The sequence below is a fragment of the Macrosteles quadrilineatus genome, unplaced genomic scaffold (genome assembly GCF_028750875.1).
Source record: "Macrosteles quadrilineatus isolate MER2022 unplaced genomic scaffold, UCM_ALF_1.0 Scaffold_8__2_contigs__length_117827958, whole genome shotgun sequence".
NCBI lineage: Eukaryota > Metazoa > Arthropoda > Insecta > Hemiptera > Cicadellidae > Macrosteles > Macrosteles quadrilineatus.
Window position 1 is genome coordinate 33,791,814 of NW_026542601.1, and position 26,040 is coordinate 33,817,853.

The 26,040-nt window shown below is 36.5% G+C and overlaps 4 protein-coding genes across 6 annotated transcripts in view; 2 read left to right on the plus strand and 2 right to left on the minus strand.

Annotated features, from left to right (window-relative positions):
- LOC129000978 (sodium-independent sulfate anion transporter-like) overlaps positions 1–1,938 on the plus strand; it is a 28,032-nt gene extending 26,094 nt beyond the window's left edge. Inside the window, exons 13-14 of the mRNA XM_054428091.1 lie at positions 381–438; positions 1,603–1,938. Of these exons, the coding sequence (XP_054284066.1) occupies positions 381–438; position 1,603 (59 nt within the window). The 3' untranslated portion in view covers positions 1,604–1,938. The remainder of the gene's footprint in view (positions 1–380; positions 439–1,602) is intronic.
- Positions 1,939–3,920: 1,982 nt separating this feature from the next.
- LOC129000974 (pre-mRNA-processing factor 6-like) lies at positions 3,921–14,982 on the minus strand. Of its 2 annotated transcripts, XR_008491378.1 has the most exons (3): positions 11,795–14,982; positions 10,828–10,913; positions 3,921–4,458 (listed from the first exon to the last, which is right to left on the minus strand). XR_008491378.1 is itself a non-coding variant. In XM_054428086.1 (2 exons), exon 1 carries the CDS (start codon positions 14,595–14,597, stop codon positions 11,796–11,798), a length of 2,802 nt encoding a protein of 933 aa, XP_054284061.1. In that variant the 5' UTR covers positions 14,598–14,982; the 3' UTR covers positions 3,921–4,458; position 11,795. The 2 variants fall into 2 exon arrangements, 1 of the variants encoding a protein (XP_054284061.1); XM_054428086.1 differs by lacking the exon at positions 10,828–10,913.
- Positions 14,983–16,036: 1,054 nt separating this feature from the next.
- Positions 16,037–19,545, minus strand: LOC129000309 (uncharacterized). The gene is made up of 2 exons (XM_054427271.1): positions 19,005–19,545; positions 16,037–18,615 (listed from the first exon to the last, which is right to left on the minus strand). Exons 1-2 carry the CDS (start codon positions 19,543–19,545, stop codon positions 16,037–16,039), a joined length of 3,120 nt encoding a protein of 1,039 aa, XP_054283246.1.
- Positions 19,546–20,068: 523 nt separating this feature from the next.
- LOC129001561 (BTB/POZ domain-containing protein 3-like) overlaps positions 20,069–26,040 on the plus strand; it is a 44,987-nt gene continuing 39,015 nt past the window's right edge. The window contains exon 1 of one of the 2 annotated variants that reach the window (XM_054428891.1): positions 20,069–20,147. The gene's annotated coding sequence lies outside the window, so the exon portion shown is untranslated. Of the gene's footprint in view, positions 20,148–20,332; positions 20,430–26,040 lie in introns of those variants that run through there. The other variant, XM_054428890.1, reaches the window with a different exon arrangement.

Sequence of the window (26,040 nt, forward strand, 5' to 3'; positions counted from 1 at the left end):
CGGACATATCCCATTTGCTCAATGTAATCTAGAGTTACCGTATACATTTTCATTAATTTTTTTTTAAATTTGTGTTTAATTAAACTTTGGCTATAGAGCAAAACAATAATATAGTGTGTTGCATATCTGCATCCTTACAAAAAAATTTGATTGCATGTCTAGACATAACTCTTGAAGAGATGAAGATTTTTCATTTGATTCTAAATTATCATTTTGTTATTATAAAACTGAACGAATGAGAAATCTTTGATTGGATGATTCACAATTTAGTTTTAGAAAAATCTTAACAACGTGCTGACAACTTAGGCATGATGTTATAAAGGTTTTTCTGAAGACCAAAATATTTAGCATTTTTAAAACATGTTTTACTTTGCCTACAGAAGATCCAATAAAAATTGAGAGTGGTTTACAACTGAAATCCATAAACAATAAAACATGGTGAGTAATTTAAAAAAAAAAAAAATTAATTTTATATTTATAAAAAATATTTTTTTTATGATTTTCTATGCTCAAATTGAGAAAAAACGTTGTCATTAATACTGTTGTTACAGTGGACTCCCTCTTATCCGGTCTCCTCAGGACCAAGGCCAGTCCGGATAACGGTTTTTCTGGTTAAACCAACATCCCCAAAAACTTGTTAAAACGGACCGTTTGAATGCATACTGTAGGCCTATACATATTTGACTTAAATTTAGGAGAGCATTGTATTTAGACACGTGATCACTGGTCTGAACTATTTCCCACGAGAACAGTCGTTTCAGTACCGTCCACTTCCTGCCGATCTAGTCCGGTTAAACTGATGCGCTGATAAAAATTGTCCGGTTAAAGAGATTTCATTTCCGCCGAGTGTAGTCCGGTTAAACCGATGTCCGGAAAAGAGGGAGTCTACTGTAGGTGATTTCTTCTGACGAGGTTATCAGACGACGATTAAATCAAGTACATTACGTCTGAGGATGGTTTATTCTAGCTTTTAGCAATTTTTTCATTTCTAAAGAGGTTGGTGGCCTCTTTTAACCTTGCATTTGCCAGTCCACATGGACCCGACTCGATCAGATCCAGTTGAATCGCAGGTTAGATCAACCAACTTTAGTCCCGAGCTATACTCATACTTTAGTGTTAAAGATATCAAACCCATATTTTACTACGTTTGAACAACTTTCTTTTGTACTGTCTGTTTTTTACTCAAAATTTTTATCCTAAAATGTGAGGAGTGACTTTTTGAGTTATGAAATCCATATTTTTTATCTATTTCTTTAGCTTGTCCAAAACTCTTTTGCTGATTTTCTAACACAAGTAAGTGAGATCAGTCTGATATAACGGTTTAATAACAAAGCATATATAATTTGCTTTGAAATGTTTATGGTTTGCCAAAAAGTGGAAACTGAGTATATATTTGAGTATATATTAATTCAGTGGATGAACTCTAAAACTTTTATGTGAATACGCTACAAAGAATTCCCTTAAGTTATTAACACTTTTCTAGATGGAATTTGACAATGGCTACAGTGAGTTAACTAATTGTTAGTGAACAGTGAATACTAATATCACAACCCTTTTTTAATGTACTGTATTGAATAAATGATTTTGTTCATTTTGTTTCAGATGCTGTAACTATTTTTGTCTAGGTGATGCATGATTTCAGCAACATGTAATTTAATTAAATATTAATGAGAAAGGTCTGATTTATAAAACTGAGTTTCATCACAGCGAGATTTTCTCACAACCAAAGTTTAAAAATGTACATTCAAGAGATCAAAACATGACCCTAGCTTGGTGCTACACTTAGCTTGACACTTATTTTTCCCTCTAGAGAAAACTTGATCCTTTATTATATTTTCATTTCCTAACTAGATTTGGATTTAAAGTAACTCATCTCTTTAATTTGACGGTGAAATAAATTTCAGTGCAAGATATACATAACTTATATTTTTTTACTATAGAAACTCTGTGTTCTTATGTTTGTAAATATCTGTAAATAAAACAAATAAAGTATTTTTTGTTATCCTGCAGTTATTTTATTTAAACCTCTTTAATTTAAAGCATAGCATTATAACATACAGTAGAACCACAACTATATCTGGTCATCAGTTATCCACATGGTTTCGGAAATCATGTAGAACGACTGTGCACCTGCACCATATAGCAGGTTTATTGAAACAACACCCCCTTTGTATCCTAGAGGATAAGAGTTGGGATTTAAAAAGGTTCTCTTTCTCATTATTTTAGCACTCTTCGTACCACACTCCTAAGAGTAAAACACAGTTGAGTAGAGCAGGTTGCTTGTAGCTGGTTGCTTGGCGAGAAGCTTTACACACACCAGCTGATACTCAGTCGTGTTGAGATGGAATTACAAGTGAGGAAGAATTAATGCTCAATAGTTCTGCTTCTAATTGGTTTTTACCTACTCACGTAAGTGCGAGCAGGTGTCAGGTTCATCCTAATAATGACCAAAGAAAGATTATCTGATGACTAACGTCCTGAGGAAGGACAAAGTACTGAAATGTCTGAGCAAAATTTTTGGAATTTAATTTGATAGCTGTATAATAGAGGCACACTGTATTTAATAGAGTCATCATTCGTAATTCCCTTGTACCATATAGTACGAAATCGGGTTTTAAGTCCACTGCTCACAGAGCCAAAAGCCACCTACTGTTGTTGCAGCGGAAACCATGAATTGCTAATAAACGTTATGTTGCCCAGGTCGTATTGAGAGAGAACTGAAATTAACAAGCAGTTTCTAAAGATGGATTAGGCTACTCGACAATATTTTTTTCTGTAAAAGACCCTGCAAGATGTGCAAGTCATGAGCCGACCAATTTCTAAATTCCTTGACAGTGCCTTTTCACGAGGGAGAGAAATATCACTAAAAAACTAAACAAATAAACTGACTCAATACACCGTACTCAGTGAAAGATACCCGAGTAAAACATTCAAGCCAAGGAACACCGCTGGTCCTTTTTCTTGCATTTCTCAAACTTTGCATCCTTATGGTTCATATTAGCCTATGCTGAGTTTTTGAGACTGTTAAAAATATTATATAGACTAATAAAATTGAAAAAAATTACCAATGATTGACAATTGGATCATAATAAGGGTCTTTGGAGATTGTTTACAATTTGATATGGGGATATAACAACTAAACTAGGTCTTCTAAAACTATCAAAAATGTTTACATTTATACTGTAGACATTTATAAGATGGTATATAAAATATGTTACAGAGTAAGTATGTTTATAGAAATGTTAAGGGTGCGCTCTACCCATGACGCGCAACCGAATGCAAGGGTTTGCAAGATTACTGTTTTCACCTGCTACATTGAAGGTAGAATCAAATTAAGGTCTCAAATTAAAGAGGATGCAATTTTCTATAGTTCTGCGTTTCATTATTGCCTGACTAAATAAATCATTTTCATTCATTCATTCATTCATTATTTCATTAATTTTAAATACACACCTTATAAACTTGATTTGTAGGACAAAAAAAAGGTCTTTTCAACTAGCCCTAACTTATTGAAAAAACGTTATTTGAAAATTTGAAAAACGCAGAACTATAGATTTGGTATTTGCACTACTATAAGCCATTTAGAGTGCGTAGCTATCATTATTGGTTAATTCGAAAACAGTAATCTTGGAAACCTCTGCAAGCGCTTCTCGCAGCACTGTCCAATGGTGCAACATAGCAACTGAAGCCCGAGCTGAGGTAGAGCGCACCCTTAACAGTACAAGTGTTGACATATATTGGTTAGAGTTGGAAGACGTACTTTAGTTATTGTTATTATATTTCTGAAATAGCGCAAACACATAAAATTTTAGTAAAAAAATTATTTATACTTTTATTTCAAGCATCTGATAAATAATTTTAATTTTTTATATTTATATGAGGATTGCTTTTAAAAGGTTCTTGAAAAAAACACTACAATATGCTACTTTAAAGTTTATTGACAGAAAGAAAACATAAATAGAACACAGCAGTTTTAATATTAATGCTATTTTTTTATTTACAGCTACATACAAAAAATAATTGAACTTGCTGAGGACAATAGACAAAATAAACAGTAGTTTTATATTAAACAGAGAATATCAATTATACATGTTAAAATAACAATCTAACCTACAGAGAACATGTTGTCTCTAAGCTGTGTTAACACGAGGCCAGTAGAGCAGGCAGGTGTCTCTAATGTAGTTTAAGTTACTTCAAGTCACCTGCCCGGCAACTGGCTTTGTGTAAACGCGGCAAAATAATCATCAATGTGCAAAATAAAACATCTTGAAATGAAAAACATAGCCTAATCATCTATAATATTTAAACATTTAAAGTCTATATTTCAAATGTTTGTCGTTCTTTTAATATATTCAAAATTAAAATACAACATTATTGTGTAACCCTAAACACACACATTGAAACATTAATTTGATTCAAGAACAGTATTTACACGAGGCAGGTTTGAAGCATCCAGTCCTGAAAGAAAGAGAACAAGTTAAATAAAATAATGTATTTAAGGAAGGTATTTTAAATAAAACTTGTATTGTTATTAGTTTGATATTTAAACTGAGGTGTTCCATTTCAAAACTCACTTATCAACATTTTTTTTTTATTCTGAGATTATTATTTGTTATTGTTATTGTTGTTGTTGTTATTGTTGTATTGAGATTGTTATTGTTTGTTGTGCATTATTTGTTGGAAAAATCTGTATTGACTTTTAAAATTCAACCTTTTCAAAACTCACTTTTTCATTTCTAATTCAATGTAGAAAATCAGGTCTCTTTCCAAAACTAGGAGAACTTATTTAAGGCCCTTGTTGTTCCATAATTCGCTCATTACAACCAGCCAATCAAAATGCTTTATCTTCATGACGTTCACCTCAATTTGTAGCCTTTCTAAAACTCTCTTCCATCTGGCCAATAATGTTGCTGTTGCTACAAATTGTCACGTGACTCTACTTACTGTCAGAGAATGTCATGCAAAAACTCACTCTTTACAGGTAAGCCATGACAAAACTCACTCCTTTTGAAGCTCAATTTCAGGCAAACAGCTGATTGGAAATAGAAAATAAAAATTTCAGGAGGTTCCAGAGATAATTTTCCACCAAGGTAACCCCAATAACCGCTAAAAAGCATGAGAATTACAATCAAGAAACTTTTTTAGTTTGTTTAAAGTTTGCCAAAGTGCAATGAGTGAGTTTTGGAATGGAAGGCCTCAACTGCTCTTTAGTGCAGGTACAGCCTGTAGAGAATGTTGCGAAGGATTTATCAGCTTGTTAAGACTGTTGTCATGAATTTTTTTTTATCTAAAAGGTTAGTCGACCAGGAGTGACCGGATGGATTGTTTAGCAATTTGCCTAATCGACCATTGCTATGTTAAAGGAATCCATACAAACATTTTAGATTAATCTATTTTCACCAATTCATTGACAACGGATTTCTTTTTAATTTCTCTATTTTTTTTAGGTTATGTCCTTTAACGTCTTTTGTCATTTAAGTATTTCAAGATCCATTCTTTACCAAGATAAAAAACAAAAAAATAAGAAAAATATGTGCCCTCCTACTCTATACCAATGTAAAAAGAAGCAAAACAGTCAATCCTTATTAAACTCACTAAAGCTGTCAACTTAGCTGGACACTGTTTAAGGTGGGTACTCCACTCCAGCTAAGCTACACATTAGCAGGCTCAATATGGATTGCACATGTACGGGATTCAAACCCGCACATGAAGAGAGACCTCAACGCTACACTTGTCAGAGCAACACCTTAACCAATTGCCACCGTCGACCGTACTGGTCAAATTTGTTATTACAGTAGGACCTCAATAACTTGAATCTTCCTAAATATCTTTAAGTTTTATAAGTACTTTTTGTTTGTCTTCGAATCACTGATGCAAACTATAAAAGGTTTAAAACTAAGTACTCCTGTGTTTCAAAGACTAAATCCTAATTTTCATGTCTTCGTTTATATATAGTATGTGTCCGTATTCCTTATTTAAACTTTAGACGACCTTTTCATAGTGATAGTTGTATCAATAGTTGATCTTGTGTAAGATCTAAAGATGAGAATTTAGTACCAGTACTCGAAACGCATCCATAAGGATTGCACAGGATCACTCTGGCAGTACTCAGGTAATTACATACCTTTTATAATATACTAAAAGCCTAAGGCCTAAAGGTGAAATGGCTGTTAAGGATAAATCGAAGGTTTTAAATATTTAACCCCAAAAAGTCAAATTTTAAAGGTTATCGATCAGTAAAACTCAACCTCCATAGCTCAAATTTTCTGAAAGCACAAAAATATGTCAAATTAACACTTATGATAATATATTTACACTTATACTGTTTACTCACAAGACGGAAAATACATATAATAGAAAGTGGTGATACATTTCGATTGAATACTCAAATCATCATCAGACCCAATAGGGGAATGACAAGAATCAAAATGGCGTCCCTTGCTTTATATACAGGGTGACCCAAAAAAACAGGGACAATTTTAAAATGTTACTCTTCAAAAATTCTCTAGGGCAAAGGCGCGATGTTGCGGTAATTGTCAAATATCCAAACGAAATTTGCATCGTGATCCATAGTAACGATACACTAAATGGCATCAAATAAACATTCAATTGTCGCATCAATGAACTCTCCAGCCTTTATAACAGCTGAGTAATGACATTTTAAAATTGTCCCTGTTTTTTTGGGACACCCTTTACTATATATATAGACTGGGACAGTGGCATCGTCCTGTAATCCAGCTACTAGGAGGTCACGAATTGTGGATATTCATAGGCATGCACTGTGGATGCGATACTCCCTGGTGTGGATTAACTAATGAGTACTACGACTATCTGCAGTACTATCCTGATATTTAGATCAATTCGTTAATACCAAGCCAAAAATGTGGTTTGGATTCCACTGTAAACTGTAGGTCCCTTAGTTGCCATTAGCTGTATGGGCTATTAATTAACAGCTGGGTCTAAGGATTATGTTGGCCTTAGTCACTAACAAGACTAGAAGATCACGTCACTCATCCTACAATGTTTTCCATTCATACTTGGCTTAAAATAACTATTTTGTATGGTCGCCATTTCAATGAAAAGTACTGTACTAAAAGTTAAGACACCATTTTAATTCTTGTCATTCGCCTATTGGGTCTGATGATGATTGGAGAGTCCAATCGAAATCAATCACTACTTACCATCTTTTATATGTATCTTTACCGTCTTGTGAGTAAACAGAATAAGTGTAAATATATTATTATAAGCATTATTTGAAAAATTTTTCTGCTTTCAGGTAATTTAATAACACGTACAATGCTGATTAAGAAGTTATTTAAACAAAATTGTTCCCTTATCGAGCCTCAATAACTCAGTTTACATTTACAAGTTGGTTTGCATGATGTGCCTCAATAACTCGAAGTTTTGCCGTACAGTGCAAAACAGCTGTGTTTTGATTCCTGACGACTAGGCCTATTTATTTCTTTTTTTCAGTGGCTGTTAGGCTACCAGTTATTTAGATTATTATGTGCACGTTGGATGTCAGGCCGTCAGTTAAGCGCATGTGTAAAAAGTTTACACACACAACAAAAATAGAAGAGTGAATAAGGCAAATGACGATAGGCTTAAGAAAAAAGGTGAAATTGCACAGGGAATTAGGAATTCCACCTAGCACTTTTTTGACGATTTTGAACAACCGCAGAACGTATCAGGCTGAAGGTGGATAAATCAATGAGAAAAAATGTAAAAACAGTCAGTTAAGGACGTGAACGAATGAGTTTTAACGTGGGTTAACAGTGTAAAAATGAAAACATTCCTATATCAGGACCAATTTTGCAAGAGAAGGCCATTCAATACATGCCATTTAATAATGCATGATATGGTTATTTGTGTAATTAGTGGGCAAAGTGGCACTTTGCTGCACACGGAGGCAAGTGCGGAATGATCTCGAGTGCAGCAAAGGCCTTTTGCACTTGTGTTACACATTATATTTTTCCTACAGTCACTATAAAGCATATAAATAATTAGTCTTTCAAACACGATACAACACGTTTTTAGGTTCAGCTGGCAACACAAATAGGTGCCCTAGAGAAAGTAGTACCTGGTCCGTATCACTCCGATATTTTTCCTCGCCAAGAAATGTGCTCCGCGACTTGAGAATATAGTTCCGTATGTTTTTGTAATTTGAAGTGGTTTCCACGCCCAAAAATGCTTTAAAGGTATTTTCTTGTTTATTAAGATCGTAGGAATGTTTAAAAATGTTTAAAAGAAAAGTCCAGAAAGTTCAGAAATACACAAACTATAAACACGAAATGACAGGTTAAATCGTAGTTATAATAGTCAATCAGCTGCTCATAGTATTATTATCTTTAAGTTTTGCCAACCTATTTCCAAGCGTACACGGATTACGTGCATAATAGAACCACGCTGTTTTCTGTTGTTTCGTTGGAATCCTGATGTGCGCCAAAGTATAAACCGTACGCCAAAGTATAAACCGTACGACAAAGTATAAACCGTACGACAAAGTATAAACCGTACGACAAAGTATAAATATGCAGCAATTATCATCTTTCTGTACTATAAACAGTAAACTTTGTTGGGTGACTGAAGGAAAAATTAAGGAAAAATTAAGTGTGAAAGGTTACTAAAGTTTACCCTTTAGTACGTATAGTAATAGCTTGAGCTGGTTCATAAAGTTTTTGCGTGTAAAAGTCAAGATATAAAGATCGTGACGTAATTTTTGGTATAGCACCATCATTACTCAAACCTCACTTACTCGAAAAACTCAATAACTCAAAATTGTATCATACCCCCTTCAGATTCAAGACATCGAGGTCCTACTGTGTAATCACGATGACACTAGCGCTCATAGGTTAGATTTGACGTACTACTTGAGAGCCAGTGGGTTAGCGGTACGACTATCTTGCAACGAACTACAGCTTCTTTTTAATACTACACACGTAAGTACACGTAACACACGCAAAGATCGGGTATAACTGCAATAAGCATTTTATACTTATTTGCCAACCCCGTACAAAGGACAGGTACTCTGCTAGTCTTAAATAAATATGAATTGTTAAAAGAATTGTAAATTGTTTTGTTTGGACCGTTGGTAGCAAAATAAATAAATTTCCGCCTAGAGAAATGTTCAACGGTAGGGTTTTTTTCTTAATTTTACTAGAAGTCTTCATCATTGACCAACGCCGACACTGTTGGAAAGATTGCGTCAATCTCATATGAGTTGTTAATATACCAAATTTACTTTTTAAAGTAGGCCTAAGTAAATTTACTTGAAATGATTTTCACGAACCAGCATAATCGGACTATGGGAACGGGATTTTACGGGGTAAAAAAATGGGTTTTCTCATTTTTGACCCTCAAAACACAAAATATCCCAATTTCTCTCTAGAACTTTTTAAAGAGTTTAAAAATAAAAATAATTTAGTACATCAAAGTGTTTTTGTACCGTTATTGGTAACGGAGAAAGTTTAAAAAATTGTAAATTTAAAATTCCCCTGTTATTTTTATAGAGAATATTGTAAAATGTTGTAGTTTGCTACAGGGCCGTCCCTAGGGTTTGCGGCGCCCGGAGCAAACGTTGTCGTGGCGCCCCCCTCCCCCCCAGTAATAGTCGCATTCCCATATTTTAATACTATGTTAATAATACAAATAGCCGCTGCGCAGCGCCCCCTCAGCCACGGCGCCCGGAGCAGCTTGCCCCGGTTGCCCCCCCCCCCCTTCGGACGGCCCTTGTTTGCTAGCTTATGAATATATTTTGATCAAATTTGGCAAATTTATTTATTTTATACTAATTAGTTCCCTTATGTGAGATGTGAGGAGGGTTTAGGCTGTTGAATAGGCTATGCTAATTTTAAACTGAACATTATTAATGGTGCTATAAGTACATCCATTATTGAAACTAAGGGAATGTATCAATTTCAATCATTAGTACAAAAAACCTTTTGAGTACGGTAAATCTGTTTCATTAATGTTGTTCAGATACGTAGGCCTAGTCTAGGCACTTAAAAAAATACTTAACTGCATCAGGCCTACTAAGGGTTGTCTAAATATTTTGTTTGTACCTATTTAATTTTTATCATCCACTTTAATTTATAATTTAATTATATAGCCTATTTTAGTATGATTTAATCGGCTACTTATATACAGTAACTTAAGTACCTAATTTAAGTAAACTAAAATAATAATCAAAATAATAATCAGCACAACCTTTCTTTAAGTATACTTAGCATTTAGTATAAACATAGGCCTATAATTATTTTAATGTTTGGTCGTACAGAAAATATGTAAAAATTTATGGCAAAGTTTTGAAATTCATAAGTGTCCGCTATAATAACTTACCCACTTGGAGTAACTTAGGGAACCTACGTGGGTAATTTTAACGAGTTTCTAATTCACCAAATATCACAAACTATACCCTCTAAACAACAAATGGGCATAATTTTTTACTCATTTTGACTTGACAAATCCAATGAACGAAATACACTGCTAAGTTAGTGTTTATATTTTTAAAATACCCACACTTTTGGGTATTTACCCAGGTCTGTGGTGAATACCCATTTATAATCACCCTATCCACTGGGTTTACCTGTCCCATATCACCACCATTAGCTAATAAGATGACATTTCTAAAAATACAGTAGCCTACCTACTTCACAGGGTCGGAGTAAGGGTGTCCCCGCAAACAATATTTAAGAAAACGATTAAAAAAAAATAGCTTTTACAAATCAGTGAACACTGGCTTTACTAATCGTAAAAGAAAAGTTCACAGTAATAGAGCCAAACTTAATCCAGTTTTAAAATTGTTAAATTTGAATCAAGTTAACTTACATAGTAAAAGCATAGCTTCTGTAGTGTAGGCCTATCAACCATGTTTTAGTCGAGCCTATTCGATGCTTTACCGGTATGTTGGCAATCTGTTAAAACAAAATATGTCATAGGCTACTTAATAGTAAAAAATAATCTATAATGGTTTAAATACATGCATTCAGTTATCCAAAATGCTGCTTGTGGTAGGTAACTATAGTTTCAATTCACAGGGAACCATCTTCAAGGCGTCATTATTCATCTCCGTATATGAAGGTCATTTAATAAATAAGTACATAGAAAACGAACCTAAGCATGTTCAAGCTACAACTTCCACCCGGTCGCGTCACCTGTCTTTTGTGTCCCCGAGTACTTGGTCTTTTTAATGTTAAATGTTCGTCTATCAAAGTACGTTTTCGTGTTCTATGTACTTATTTATTAAATTACGACCTTCATATAAGGAGGTAAATAACGACACCTTGTACGGCCTGAAGATGGTTCCATGTGGATTGAAACTATAGTCGCCACAAGCAGCATTTTGGATAACTGAATGTAGGTATTTAAACAATTATAAATATTCAAACGTAATCAGGAGACTAACAACTCTTGAAAAAAAATCCATGCTCAATCAAGTGACTTAATCAGCTATAATCTAGGTACCTACTCTACTTACAATTTACGGTAGGTACTTAGGCCTACTATAACTTGTAAAATAAATCAATTTAAATGTAAAAATCTTTTCTGTTAGAGCCTACAACTCTAAAAATTGGTGTGCATCACAGAGGGCGACGAACAAAATGCTTCAAAATACACTGTGGGACACCTTAATGAACAAATATACAGTAGGCTACCACAGGAATTAATGACACGCTATTACTAAACAACATATTTTCTCCAGAACAACTTGAGTATTTAAAGAAGTAAAAAGATGATTCTAACTCAAATGAAATAGGAAACAAACATTGATTTAGGCACCAACTTCTGTACCTACCTTAAATTGGGATGGGTAGATCCTTTGCGACCAGAACAAGAACAGCTTCGGTTGTGAGGCGCCAATTCTTTATGTTCTTTGATACTTTGCACCATTGTTCTCCATGATGAGGTTCAGCCGTGACACATCTCTTCTTCACATCTTCTTGTTGCTCTTCTGTTCCATTGAGCAGTTCAAACTTGTAGAAGTAGGCCCAAGCGTCTCCAAGGTCCGGTTCGATTTTAACAGTTCTGTTAAACCACTCTCGACACTTTTGGAGTTTTCTTTCGCACCAGAAGAGTTTTGATACAGCTAACAATACATGAGGGTCGTGTTCGCAACGTTTCAAAGCGTCAACACTCTTTGTCTTTCTTTGAGGCCTTGGTTCCATGAAGATAGCTTCTGCCCAAAGTATTCCAGAGTTAGGGCACTCTTGCAGTGCCTTAGCCATTAGAGTGTTCGCAATATCTCTCATATTGCCACGGAACTCAACTCGTATGGCTTCCAACCAAAGTTGTGGATTGTTTGCATTTTTCAAGCGTCCTTTTTCTAGCACAGATCTTGCTTTGGTTAAATGTCCTCGTCTCTCCTCCAAACTGCAAAGCATCAACCACAATGGAACTGCGTGAGGACATTTCTTCAGTGCCGAGTTGTAAGTGTCCCAAGCTTTATCCGGTTTTTCTTGTTGTTCCTCAATTTGACCTTTCATCATCCACAACTTTGCATAGTTTGGAAACACTTTAATCGCTTCGTCGAGCAGGTGGAGGGCTAGGTCGAGATTTTCAAGACACCACTCTAGTTTGGCTGATTTCATCATAACACGAGGTGTTGGAGCAGAAGCACGGGCCTTCGCAAGCAATCTCCTTGCCCTTTCATACTCTGAGTTTTCTGACTCCAGTTTCACTGCAGCCAACCAAATTTCCTCAGAATTCGGATTTGCTTGAAAAGCAAGTGATAAAATACCTCGGGCAGCAGGTACATCTCCAGCCATCCATTTTGATTTGGCACCCATTAGCCACAACACTTCTGACTTAGGACAATGTGCGACAGCTCTTTGTAGCAACGCTTCAAGTGACTCTCTGGATCCATGGTTCTTTTCAAAGTAGGCTGCTCTAAGCCAGATTGACTTCTTGCTAGGAAACATAGAGAGAGCATGAGCGTAAACTGCTCTAGCACATTCGTAAGCACCTTGTGCAGCACACGAATCAGCATCTTCCATCCATGTATGCTTCCTGTCTTCTTCTTCCACTCCTTGTCCAATTATAGCCTTTATTATGGCTTGGCAACAAATGACAGAGCCAGATTTTTCAGCTTCAACAGCTTCTTTGAACCAGTGCTCTCTGTTGATTTCAACACCGTTTGCACTCAAGGAAGTGATTGCTCTCTCTATAATTTTTTCTACCATGTGGTTATTACCATTTGCTTCTTCAAGTTTCGCAGCTGTTGTCCAAATCTGTCGGTCAGTTGGAATGTTTTCACGAGCTTTATTTAGTACTTTCCTTGCATTTTCATAGGTTTCCAGTCGAGCTAGTGCCAACCACAAATCAACACTTGTAGGACAACATTCTACAGCTCTGCTCAACAAAATCCGCGCATCTTCGGGATCTTCTAGTTCGACTGCTGCTTTCCACAGCCTAACAGAGTTAGGAATGTGTTCAAGAGCTTTCCTATAAACTTTCCTTTTAGCTTTCATTTCGGTTTCCAAATCAGCAGCTTTAATCCAAATTCTAACAGAAGTAGGAATATGGCGAACAGCTTGAGCGATAACCCCACGAGCAGTGTCAGGAGGCTGCAAACGAGCTGCTTCAAGCCACAAATCCTCAGATTTTGGATTGTCTTCACAACCTTTCATGATCAAATTACGAGCTGCCTGAACTTTGCCTGTGACCTCTTCTAAACGGGCTGAAGCTATCCAGGCTGGCGGATGATTAGGATTAGTTTCTCTGACAGATTTCAAAAGAAGACGAGCTTTTTTGATATCATTTATGTCACCACCATATGTTGGAATCATGCTTTGTAGATCAGTAAGATAGCCTTTAGGATCAACAACAGTTTGACCCTCAACTGAATCTGAAACTTGATTCAATTTAACATTCATCAGTGTATTGCGAGCTTGGCCCATTTTTCTGAGATCTAAATCACCAGTTGGTGTTAGCATACCAACACCAACAGGTGTTATATTTCCATGAGGAATGGCACTCATTAGACCACTACTTGGATCTATTGAATTAGTTGTTTCACCACCTAAGCTACGAGATAAAACTGAGTCAGGCAAAGGTGTAAACTTTTCCGCTCTAGGGTTACGAATTTTTCTATTTCTAGCATCCCCTACTTCAGGGACATTGCGCCATTCGTCTTCGGTTACAGTCACAAGTCCACGCTTGAGGTCACTGAACTGTTGTTGAATCTTTGGTCTCTCTTGGCGATACCTTTCAAGTTCCTCTTTCAATCTCTTCTCCCTGTATTCTTTCCTCTTTTCGTCCATTCTTTTATCAATCTCTTCATAAATCATGTCAGCTTCTTCATCATCTTTATCATATGGATCTTTACTGAATAATGAACCGCCATAACCCGAAAACTCATCATAGTTTGAGTCATTTAAGTCTTCATCGTCATCTTCCTCTTCTTCTTTCTTTTTCCGCTTACTGGGAGGGGCATGACGGTCATCTGAGACATCGTTTGCGTCTCTAGCAGGACCAATATCCGATCTGGTTGTGAAACCTGTAGCTCCTCGACCTACACCAGCCACATATCCTAAAGGAGCTGGTACCCCCAAGAAATGTTTTTTATTCCTATTGACTAAAGCTGCTGGCGGTGCCGTCATTTTGCTATGTTTGGTAGCTTCAATAGCAAATACAAATATAAATGATGAAAAATGAAGTAGGCCTACCTATGGATGATACCTCAAGACATAACCTAGGGCCAGGCTAGGTTATGTTCTGGAGCACAAAATGTCACACAAGCACTGAAAAATATGTCCTGACTATGAATAATTCAGATCCATCAAATACTTGCATTCGCGGGATTTAAGAGTTATGTAATTAAGTAGGTTCAACGTTTATCATCAATATAAAATAAACTTCCTACATTTTGATTTTGTTACAGTTTTCGTTGTTTACTTGTTTAGTTAGTTTTGTTTTTTATTATGCTTGCTTTCACAATCACAATATTCACAAAATCAAATAACATTAACATCACATCACATCACATTTTCTTTCGCATTTTTTCCTTCTTTTTCTTTAGAGGAGTGGAGGAGTGGAATGAGTTATAAGAATAAGAATTTCAGCAATTGGGAAACGGGTCTGACTTAGGGGAGGTACGATTGAGGCATTAGTTCAAAATTCCTCCGTGAACAGCACTGTAGAAGAGAGCATTTTGGCAATGTACCAGGTCAGGTTTACTAATCGCAAAAATAGTTCTGTTCATAAAATAAAATTATAAATGCCTCCGCCGAGGCCGATGGCTGAAATCCGTATTGTTACGGTTATGGTGTACCCTCTGCTAAATGCTATAGGTCTCGCCACCCTAATTTGAGGCAGCCCAAACTGCCCGGGAGGGTCATTACCGGCTGGTCCCGCACGACCCTTTATAATCCGCTTAGCGACACTTCCGTGAACGCCCTAGTTCAATAATTATCATTAATAAGTTTACTATCCGGTAAATAAATTTAGTCATTGATGACTTTGATTTAACAAACATTTTCGTTTTTGTCCCATCAAAAACGGACAATGTTTACGGTTTTTTCGATTATTGAATCTACACTACTTGGTTTTCTGTTTATACCTCACAAACCGTACGGTCCCGGGTACGAAACTTGCCGGAGATATTAACTTTTTGTCAACGATTTTTGCTTAGAATGCGAATACTTCTTAACTGCACATCTTTTGTTATAATTTGATGCATTTATAATTTTATTTATGAACAGAACTTTTTTTTAAATATTGAACCTTTATTTGATTTTTATCTTATATATTTTTTATAGTATCAGCAAGTTTGGTTGGTTAGGTTAAGTTATGACAGTTTAATTTTATAATACATTTTAAAATTAATTTTTTAATTAAAAATTATAAGTTATTGTAATTAAATCAACATGCAAATTAAAAAAATAATTAAGATATTTAATGCTTTAACAAACTAACATTTTTTTACACATCAGAACAATCCAACTCTGGTAAATATTGATTTCTCCATGACTACAAGAATCAATAAAAATCATCCAAAGATAAACAAATAAAAATGTTCACAATATCAAACAGCTGATGACTAATTTATATCACAAGCACACGCCCCCGTGGTGTCAACACCAGCACGACGAACATCAGCAATATGGTGTGGCATACCATCAACCTCTACGCTGGTTTGTGAGAGCTGCCGTGAGACCACACCAGGCTTCCATCTCGTAGTACATAAGGAATTTTTAGGCTTGACAAACACAGGTTCATCAGGTGAAAACTCAGTTCTTTGTTGCTCGTCACAATTTACAGGTTCGCCCTTACACCTCCACCTGTAGCAGAACAATCTAGAGCTTGGTGTCGACTCTTCATTCAAATCTTCTTTTGGTGTTAGATTATACCAATATACCATTTCTTGAACACTTCTTCTGGTTCTTGTTGCCATTCTCTTTATCGTTCTATGGTTTCGTTCAACGATTCCATTGCCGGACGGACGGTTCACACACCTAAAACGACGGATAACCCCCCATTCCTCACACAGTTGTTCAATTTGTTCACATCTGAATGTTGCACTATTGTCCATTAATAGTTCTTGGGGTGGACCTCGTTCTGAAAACAGTTCAAGTAAGATTTTTACTACCTGTTCTTTAGTCTCACTTGGGATCCGTCGCCAAATGCAAAACCGACTTGGACCACAATCTATAATTGTAAGAAATTTATATGACCCATAATGAGTCACATCAATCGCAAGCCTGTGCCAATTCTTGTCGCAATCCAAGTGCCCCGGCTTCCATTTGATGGGGGATGGATCAACAGATAAACATTCTTTGCATGATTTGACTACGCAGTCAACGTCCTGTTTACTAAACTCAACGGCTGGGTAACAACGCCTAACTGTGAAAAGAGTTCGATTAACACCAAAGTGATGCAGACCATGGATTCTTTTGACCAACTTTTGTTTATCCTCATCCTCTTCTTCACCCATCATTGCAATACTGGTCTTTTCCTCCTCTTCTTCACCCATCATTGCAATACTGGTCTTTTCCTCCTCTCTTGCCAACCACTTTTTAGGAACTCTCGTCAGGCGATCTGCTTTGTTAAATTGCGATTTAACCAGATCCATCCTCACCTTAAGGCCACATTCTGATATGAGGTCTTTTAACAAACCCAACCGTCTTCTTACAAGAGCTTCACCCATCCCATGTGTTTTAATACGTCGGTCTCCTGTTAATATGGATGTTACCCAAGCATAAACGGTGGCCGAATCTGTGACCAAGTATAACTCCTTCAAATTCCATTTCAAAGCTAAGTTCACTCCTTTCAACAAAGCCTCTAACTCAGCTAAGTTAATATGCGCCGAATCATCTTCTTTCCTTAGCCAAGACGCGTCCTCAACTATTTCACCATCAATTTCAATGCAAATACCGATCGCCAAGCTGCTAGCATCACACCACACAGTTCCTTTGTCACTAGATGACACTGCCCATTTTCCAAACACAGGATCCTTTTCTTTTACGCTTTCCATTATATCTCCTAACATTATCTTGATTCGGTTGCCCACCACATCGTCCCATTTCAAATCTGTCAATTGCCTCTTAAGAAAACTGCATGCTGGTCGAAGCCAACCAGCCACCGGGAAATGTCCGATTAACTGCCCACACAAGGAGTACACATCCCTCTTGGTCTCAATTTTATCCAAAGCTTTTATCTTGTTGTCTCTGGTCCACATCAACTTGCCATCTCTTTTTGAGACGTTAAGCCCCAAAACCCTACTTCCATCAAGTGGCTCCACTGGTTTCGCTGACAGCCCATATTTTTCCAACAACTTCTTTACTACATCACCGCCAACAATGTTCTCATTCACCACTATGTCGTCAACATAAGAGTCCGTAGCACTTCGGACTATTGGGTCCATTGACAGAACTTTATTAACAATTTTGCTCATTATTTTCGGTGCGACATTTAGACCAAACCCGAGTCGTGTTAGACAATAATTCTTATCCTTAAATCGGACCACTTGGAATTTCCATAAATGAGGAGCAATATGGATTTGGAGATATGCCTTACGAAGGTCGATAGTGCTCACATGTTCTCCTAGCTTTCTCCACATCCTTAGCTTTTCCCCACAAACCTCACTTTCTGCTGTATGGCTTGAAACATACTGATTTAATTCCCTGTAATCCATTACAGGTCGCACTTTGTCCTTGTTATGTTGCACGACCGCCATTAAAGGAATTAAGCCATCAAACTCCCCGTCATAAGGCTGGAGCCAACCGTCTCTTATCCAATCATGCACTTCAGCGTCAAACGCCTCCCTTGCCTCTTTTGAAATTGAGTATGAAGGTACTTGGTTATTTATCTTAGGTGTTTTACCGCCATCTTTCCAATTCCATTCAACGGTCCATTTTCCATCAACAAATTTCGCATTAAAGTCACAATCATTAATAGCGATCTCATCGTTGCCATTCTCCGAGGTTTCCTTCACGCACAACTCCTTCTTGGCCTCAGCCATCGCTCCGATATCAACGTCCCTGAACGTAATAGTGCCATCTCCATCAATAGTGACACCTCCCATTGCAGTCACTGCATCCATCCCTAGAAGCATCTGATACCTTGGCAATACACTGGCAACCAAGCAACTCAGTTTGAGCGGAACACCTCTTATCAAAACTTGTAACATACATGTCATGTTACACTCAACTGATTCTCCATTCATCATTATAATCCTTTGACTTACTGGCTTCAGTTCTACTCCATATTTCACTAAACTAGGTGACACAATGCTCCTTGAACAACCTGAGTCCAGCAAGGCACAGCATTTAAAACCCGACACACTTATTGTTAATGTAGGGAGTTGCGCTGAAGAAATTGGGCCACCCGCGCAACATAAGGCAGCCCCATTCACTCGTTTTTTGGAATTTGTGAACATTTTGAGGCATAATGTCCTACCTCCCCACACCGGTAACAGGTTACTTTTGACTCACGATTTAGATGGGGACACGAACGTGCTACGTGGCCTTCCCTCTCACAAACAAAGCATTTTTTAGACCACTGTTTACCAACTTTGAAAACTTTGGCATTAGCCTGTGCAACCGCCCCAAAGTTTGACTCACTGCCCAACAGATTCCTAGCTCTTGTCATTACATCCGACAACTCCATGCTTTGAAGAGAACACGCAGCTTTCAACTGGGTTTGAGTATCTTCTGGCAAGCCATGTACAACTGCGCTCTTAATCCACTCATCAGATACAAAAGGGTCCACCAATTTTGCCAATCTCTTCAAATCAGAAGCATATACATCTAGTGACTCACCGGGAAGTAGACGCCTAGCTGTAAATTCTGCATAAGCCTGAAAACAGTTCGCAGAAAAGGCCTGCAGCAATGCATTGGTGAGAGCCTCATAGTTACTCTTTACATTTTCTGCTAGCCCGTCATATACAGAAAATGCTCCTCCAGCCAAAAATAGGGGGAGAACTGTCTGCAAGTCTTTCACCTTTTGGAGCTTACATACCAATTCTAGTTTCTTTAACCACTCACTAAAATCACCACTTCCATCATACTGCTTAATCAAGTCTGAGAACTTAACACCAGTACCTGACATTATGCCGAAATAGCTTGTAATTAAATCAACATGCAAATTAAAAAAATAATTAAGATATTTAATGCTTTAACAAACTAACATTTTTTTACACATCAGAACAATCCAACTCTGGTAAATATTGATTTCTCCACGACTACAAGAATCAATAAAAATCATCCAAAGATAAACAAATAAAAATGTTCACAATATCAAACAGCTGATGACTAATTTATATCACAAGCACAGTTATCATTAATTAGATTTTTATTTTATATAGTTTTTAAATCATCAGCAAGTCTGGTTGGTTAGGTTATGTTATGACAGTTTAATTTTAAAAATTAAAAATTAATTTTATAATTTATTAAAATTTATTTTATAATTAAAAAGTTAATTTTATAACTAAAAATTTAAAAAATAATTTAATTTTTTCAACTTAGCGGTTCTAGCGGCGAACGCCGACACTACAAGATATGTTAGCCTTAGTCCCTCCCGTGTGTCTCACCATACAGACCCTTTTTCGGCAAGGAAAAAACAAAAAAAACTTCAAACACACAAACACAAACTTCCACATTTTAATATTTTTTTAATACAGATAAAAGATAAATAGAGCATAGATAAAACAGGTTAGTCTATGATTTTAGAGTAAGATCAAGATCAAAGATTTTTTGCGTAGTGTAGCACTAGCGTAGTAGCATTGACTTTATGATAGTAGCAAATGTAATCTTTTAAGATCAAAGATATAATCTTTGGTAAGATTAACAAATTAATTATTTATTGTGTTTTGTGAAATGTGAATAAATGTGATTCTTATCTTGTCTGATACCGACAATAGGTTCTAAAGATTTAGATTTGTATTGTAAATAATTAAGTAGGCCTACCTAGTTATTAACTAGTGATATGTACAGGTGAGGCTTAGTTTTGTGTTATGGAAAACTAGATAATTTAGGCCTAATTAGTTAAACGCTCTTCAAATTAGACCTTTCTATTTAACCTCAAACTCGGAAATATGCGTTTAGTCTGATAAATACATGATTAGCTAACTAATTTCCTCCAACAAACTTTGGAGGATTCACGCTTTAGTCTGCTTGACTTTTCAAAGTTAGGCCTACATGTCCAGGTTTATTGAAACCCCTTCCCACCAGCCATCTATGTTCTCTATGGCTCGTTCCCAGTGTAAGATTCTTACAAAACAATGTTATGATAACTATATCAATCATGTGAACTCAGCCATCACCTCAAACCCAAAATCTTTCTGGGGTTTTATTAAGAGCATGACGTCATCCTCCGCCAATGAACCATCACTTACATACAATGGTTATTCATCACAGTCACCTTCCGAAATATGTAACTTGTTTGCTAAATTCTTCTCATCAGTCTACAAGCTTCCTTCCTCTTCGACTTCTCGTTATAACTTCGGAAATCAAATGAACCTGTCCTCAATCGTGCTTGAATCATCAGATGTTGAGAAGAAGCTTTCTGAACTCAACCAATTCAAGGGAACTGGCCCTGACGACATACCTGCATCTGTCTTGAAACACTGCTCAAACTTACTTGCCCCTCAACTTACTGTACTTTTCAACAAGAGTCTTCAAGCCGGGATCTTTCCTGATGCACTCAAAGAAGGCTACGTCGTGCCAATTCATAAATCTTCATCCAAGGGAGAAGTCACAAATTATCGGCCAATTGTTATTCAACCTGCTCTGGGCAAAGTATTTGAGTGCCTTCTCATCGACAAACTTATGTTCCACTTACAAGCTCTGATTATCCCTGAACAGCATGGATTTATAGCGGGAAGATCGTCTCTCACCAATCTAGCTCTTCTCCAACATTTAGTCACCTCTGCCTTAGCCTCAGGTAGCCAGGTTGATTGTATATACTTAGACTTCTCAAAGGCATTTGATATTGTCAGTCATGAACATCTTATTGCAAAGTTGGAGGGGTATGGGATCTGCGGCAGTCTACTCAGTTGGTTCAGCTCCTATTTGAGTGGCAGATCCCTCAAAGTTAAATTCAAGTATGCATTGTCCGATCCTTTTGTTGCTCTCTCTGGAGTGCCACAGGGCTCTCATCTTGGACCGCTTCTATTCTCCCTGTTCGTCAATGATGTTGTGGATGTACTTGACTGCAACTGTCTCCTGTTCGCAGACGACTTGAAGATTTTTAGAACTGTTTGCTCTAGTGAGGACTGCCTTCGACTTCAGCAATGTCTTCGGCGTGTTGAAGATTGGTGCACCGATAACTGCATGAGGCTCAACGTTAAAAAGTGTGTGGTGGTTACATATAGTAGAGCTAGAAGGCCTGTGGATTATAATTACTGCCTAAGCAACCTGCCCCTCGCTAGAAGTGACAACATTCGAGATCTGGGTGTTGTACTGTCTGCGGATCTGAGTTTCTCACGCCATATTGAGGAAATTTATTCTAAGGCCACCAGGATATTGGGACTCATCATGAGATCCTCTAGATGTGGTCTGAGTATAGAGGCGCTTCGCACACTGTACATTTCTTTGGTGAGGTCAAGACTTGAATATTGTAGCTCTATATGGTCACCCCACCAACAGTGCTACATTGATCGTCTGGAGAGTGTCCAGTGCCGATTTCTACGTCTTATTGGGTGTAGGATGGGTTACATGTACCGGGATGTACCTACCCAGGACATCAGAAGGTTTCTTGGACTTGATACCCTGGCCAAGAGGAGGGAAATCAGTGATGCCATGTTCCTGTTCAAGATACTAAATGGACGAATCAACTGTCCTGATCTGCTTGCGCTGATTGACCTGCATGTTTCCCCACCTAGATCCACTCGTTCCAATGTGCTGTTTGCTCGCCAACACTGCTCCACGAACTATGAACTTTATAGCCCTCTGCCTAGACTGCATCGACTCGGCAATCGGCTCTGTCATTATGTGGACTTCTTTGACTGCTGTCCACGGGTTGTCAAGAGGATTGCGTCTTCGGTTCTTGAGGAACAGTAATCTCGTTCTGCTGTGATTTAATTGTACAGGTCTTGTGTAATAATTTAATTCTCTGTCAATGCTTCCTTATCAATGCTCCCTAGTCATTATTGCCGTCTGTCACTAGTTTATTGATATTGCTTGTACTATTGATGTAGTTTTATCTCTCTTGTTATCTAGTTGCATGTTTTCTTGTAGTATTTTATCGACTGTTATTGTTTCCAAATTTCTATTTATTGTTATGCTTGCTATTCAACTAGTTTTTCTTTTCTATTAGCATGTGATGTTAGTACTGAATTGATGTATGTATTATCTTTCTGTTATCTAGTCGCATGTTTTCTTGTAGTATTTATCGATTGTTATTGTTACCTAATTCTATCCTTTGTTATGCTTGCTATTCAACCAGTTTTTCTTTTTCTATTAGCATGTGATGTTAGTATTGAATTGATGTATGTATTATCTTTCTGTTATCTAGTCGCATGTTTTCTTGTAGTATTTATCGATTGTTATTTTTACCTAATTCTATCCATTGTTATGCTTGCTATTCAACCAGTTTTTTTCCATTAGCATGTGATGTTAGTCCCTATCTGCCTTTTAATAAATCCTGCAAAAAACAAAAAAAAGTAAAAGAGCATGAGAAAAGGCAGAAGGGAAGAAAATTTAATTAGGATCTTTCAATATTGTATCTGATCAGCATGTCAACCCTGTTATGTCAACCCTGTAAAAATGGTGTTATACCGTAAACAAATAAATAAAAATAAAATCTAGTGACATGAAACTGCCCTAAAACTCTTGGTATGCCTAGCCTAGCCTATATTTCATAATTTCAAAATTTAGAATTTTCTCATAGGCCTAGTCTTCACTAAGCGAATAGGTGCCTCCAAACGAATGTTTAACCTTTTCGCCACCGCAAATTTTTAAGTGGTTGCATGCTAAGGCCATTTTTTGGTCGAGCGCAATGTCAAGCTCTTTCTCTTGTTTCTTTAGGCATAGCCTAGAACAATTAGCCTATTCTTTTTTGTTAGATTAGGCCTAGGCCTAAACTTTTCATTAAATTAACCCTTTCGCCGCCAAAATGTTCAAGTGGTTGCATCATGCCAAAACCGCCAAGGCCATATTTTGGTCAAGCGCAGTGTTTTGATTAGCAAGCTCTAAGTTAAAACTTATCTCTTGTTTCTTTAGGCATATTGGCATATAGAACAATAAGTTAATTCTTTTTTGTTAGATTAGGCCTAGTTATAAATATGCATTTTATGGTTTGCACGCAATTTTTGAAATTTTTTTTTCATTCTACTCGAAGTTTAACGCTGATTCCGAAAATGACGTTCTTTTTCCGCGGAACTAGAAAACGACCAAAAATTTGTTTTTACCAAAACACGTCATGTGAGTAGGCCTACTCAAATTAACTAGAATATTAAGCGGATCAGGAATATGCAAGAAGTGTTTGGATCCGAGGTCAAATAAGCGAGATTTTCACGTAAATCTGAGATGCTATTTTGAATTTTTGCTCCAACTTTTGTCTGTGTTGAAATACCAGCTGGTCATTATTTTATTATAATTGTTTATGTTTTAATTTAACAGGTAAAAGGGATGATACTAAGCATAACCTAACTTAACCTAACCTAACAAATCAAATCAAATCCACTTTATTGTCACATAAACATTTGTACATAGCAAAGCTATTAAACTGGTGACATTGTCAATTCAATATAAACCTAAAAATACAATAAGGTTACAGAACATTTTTGTCTGACTCTAAAACAACAATTACATAACAATGCTGCTTAATTTTGTAAATAGTCACTTACAGAGTTACTACTTGGTTTAAAAGATAACTTTTTAGAGTATTCTTAAAACTCTTTAAACGGATTTGGCTTTTAATGTTTGTCGGTAGATTATTAAAGAACTTCACACCCATGTAACTAGGGCCCTTTTCATAGATTGTTAAGTTATGTATTCGGTATTGAAAATTGTCTTTGCACCTTGTGTTGTATGCATGTAAATGCTGCTGTCCACAAAGAAGATCAAAATTCTTCTGAATGAACAGTAAGCATGAATATATATAGAGAGAGGGAAGGCTCAATAATCCTAACTGTTTAAAGATTGGCTTGCATGAGACTCGTGGCCGCGAAAATGTCATAATGCGAACAATTCTTTTTTGAAACTTGAATATTTTTTTCCAATCAGCTGATGAACCCCATAGCTCAATTCCATAGGTATTTCATAATGGAATAAAAATAGGCAAAATAAACCATTAATCTAGTTTCCAAATCAGTTATATCCCTTAACACAAGCATTTGGAAACAAGCAGAATTCAGTTTATTATCGAGTATTGTTATGTATTTTTTCCAGTTTAAATTTTGGTCAATTGTTAATCCCAAAAATTTATTCTGTATTTTAGATGTAATTTCAGTATTTAAAAACTCAACTGCAAATGTTGTAGGGTCATTACTTTGTGCTGTTTGAAATTTCATCAGATTTGTTTTTTCACAATTTAGTTTTAGTCCATTAGTACGAAACAATACTTCAAGTTCCTCCATAGCATTGATAGTAAGTATTTTAAGCTCATGTACACTTTGAGCCTTAAGCAGGGCAGTGGTGTCATCTGCATATAAAATGAGGTTTGTATTAATGTTGCCATCAAGATCATTTATATAAATTAAGAACAATATTGGGCCAAGGATTGAACCCTGGGGAACACCAACTGAAATCTTTTGCCAATCTGATTGAAATTTTAATGAATCTCTTTCTATTACAACTCGTTGCTTACGGTTACTTAAGTATGAACAAAGCCAAGAAATTGCAGTTTTTGAGAAATTATATTTTTTTAACTTTTCTAATACCAAATCATTAAAGATATCTTTTGGTTTGGTTAAATGACCAAACCTAACCTAACGTAACCAACATAACATAACCTAACCTAACCCCACCTAACCTAACATAACCTAACCAACCTAACCTAACCAACCTAACCTAACCAACCTAACCTAACCAACCTAACCTAACCTAACCAACCTAACCTAAACAACCTAACCTAACATAACCTAACAAGCAACATGGCAGTGCTACTACAACCAATGAATAGGTTGGTACTGAAAAATTTCCCAATTTCAAGCATATTTCCTATAATTCTCACGACTAATTACCCATTATTTTTTACACATTAAATTACAATGATAAACCACGTTAGATGTCTCCCCCACCCAAAACCCCGAATTCCCACCTGTCCCCTAGTGAGTTAGTTATTGCTGGTTAATATTATCACGTTTTCGTGAAAATCTCGGATCGTCGGATCCAAAAATTCTTGCATATTCGTGATCTGCTTAATATTCCGGTTAATTTGAGTACCCACATGACGTGTTTTGGTAAAAACAAATTTTTGGACGTTTTGGTTGTTTTTGCGCGTTATGGTCGTTTTCCGTGGAAAAAGAACGTCATTTTCGGAATCAGCGTTAAATTTCGAAAAGAATGAAAAAAAAATTCAAAATCGCGTGCAAACCCTAAAATGCATATTAACCGTGTCTTTAAACTAATAACTTACACAATTTATTGGATTAGATTTGGT

What these genes read in the sequence shown, in the direction of transcription:
- LOC129000974 (XM_054428086.1), bottom strand. Translation starts at nt 14,597, where the DNA reads ATGACGGCACCGCCAGCAGCTTTAGTCAATAGGAATAAAAAACATTTC.
- LOC129000309 (XM_054427271.1), bottom strand. Translation starts at nt 19,545, where the DNA reads ATGTCAGGTACTGGTGTTAAGTTCTCAGACTTGATTAAGCAGTATGAT. An exon ending in TGCCAAAGTTTTCAAAGTTG is followed by an intron (nt 18,616 to 19,004) that starts GTAAACAGTGGT and finishes GTATGTTACAAG; the next exon opens with TTTTGATAAGAGGTGTTCCG.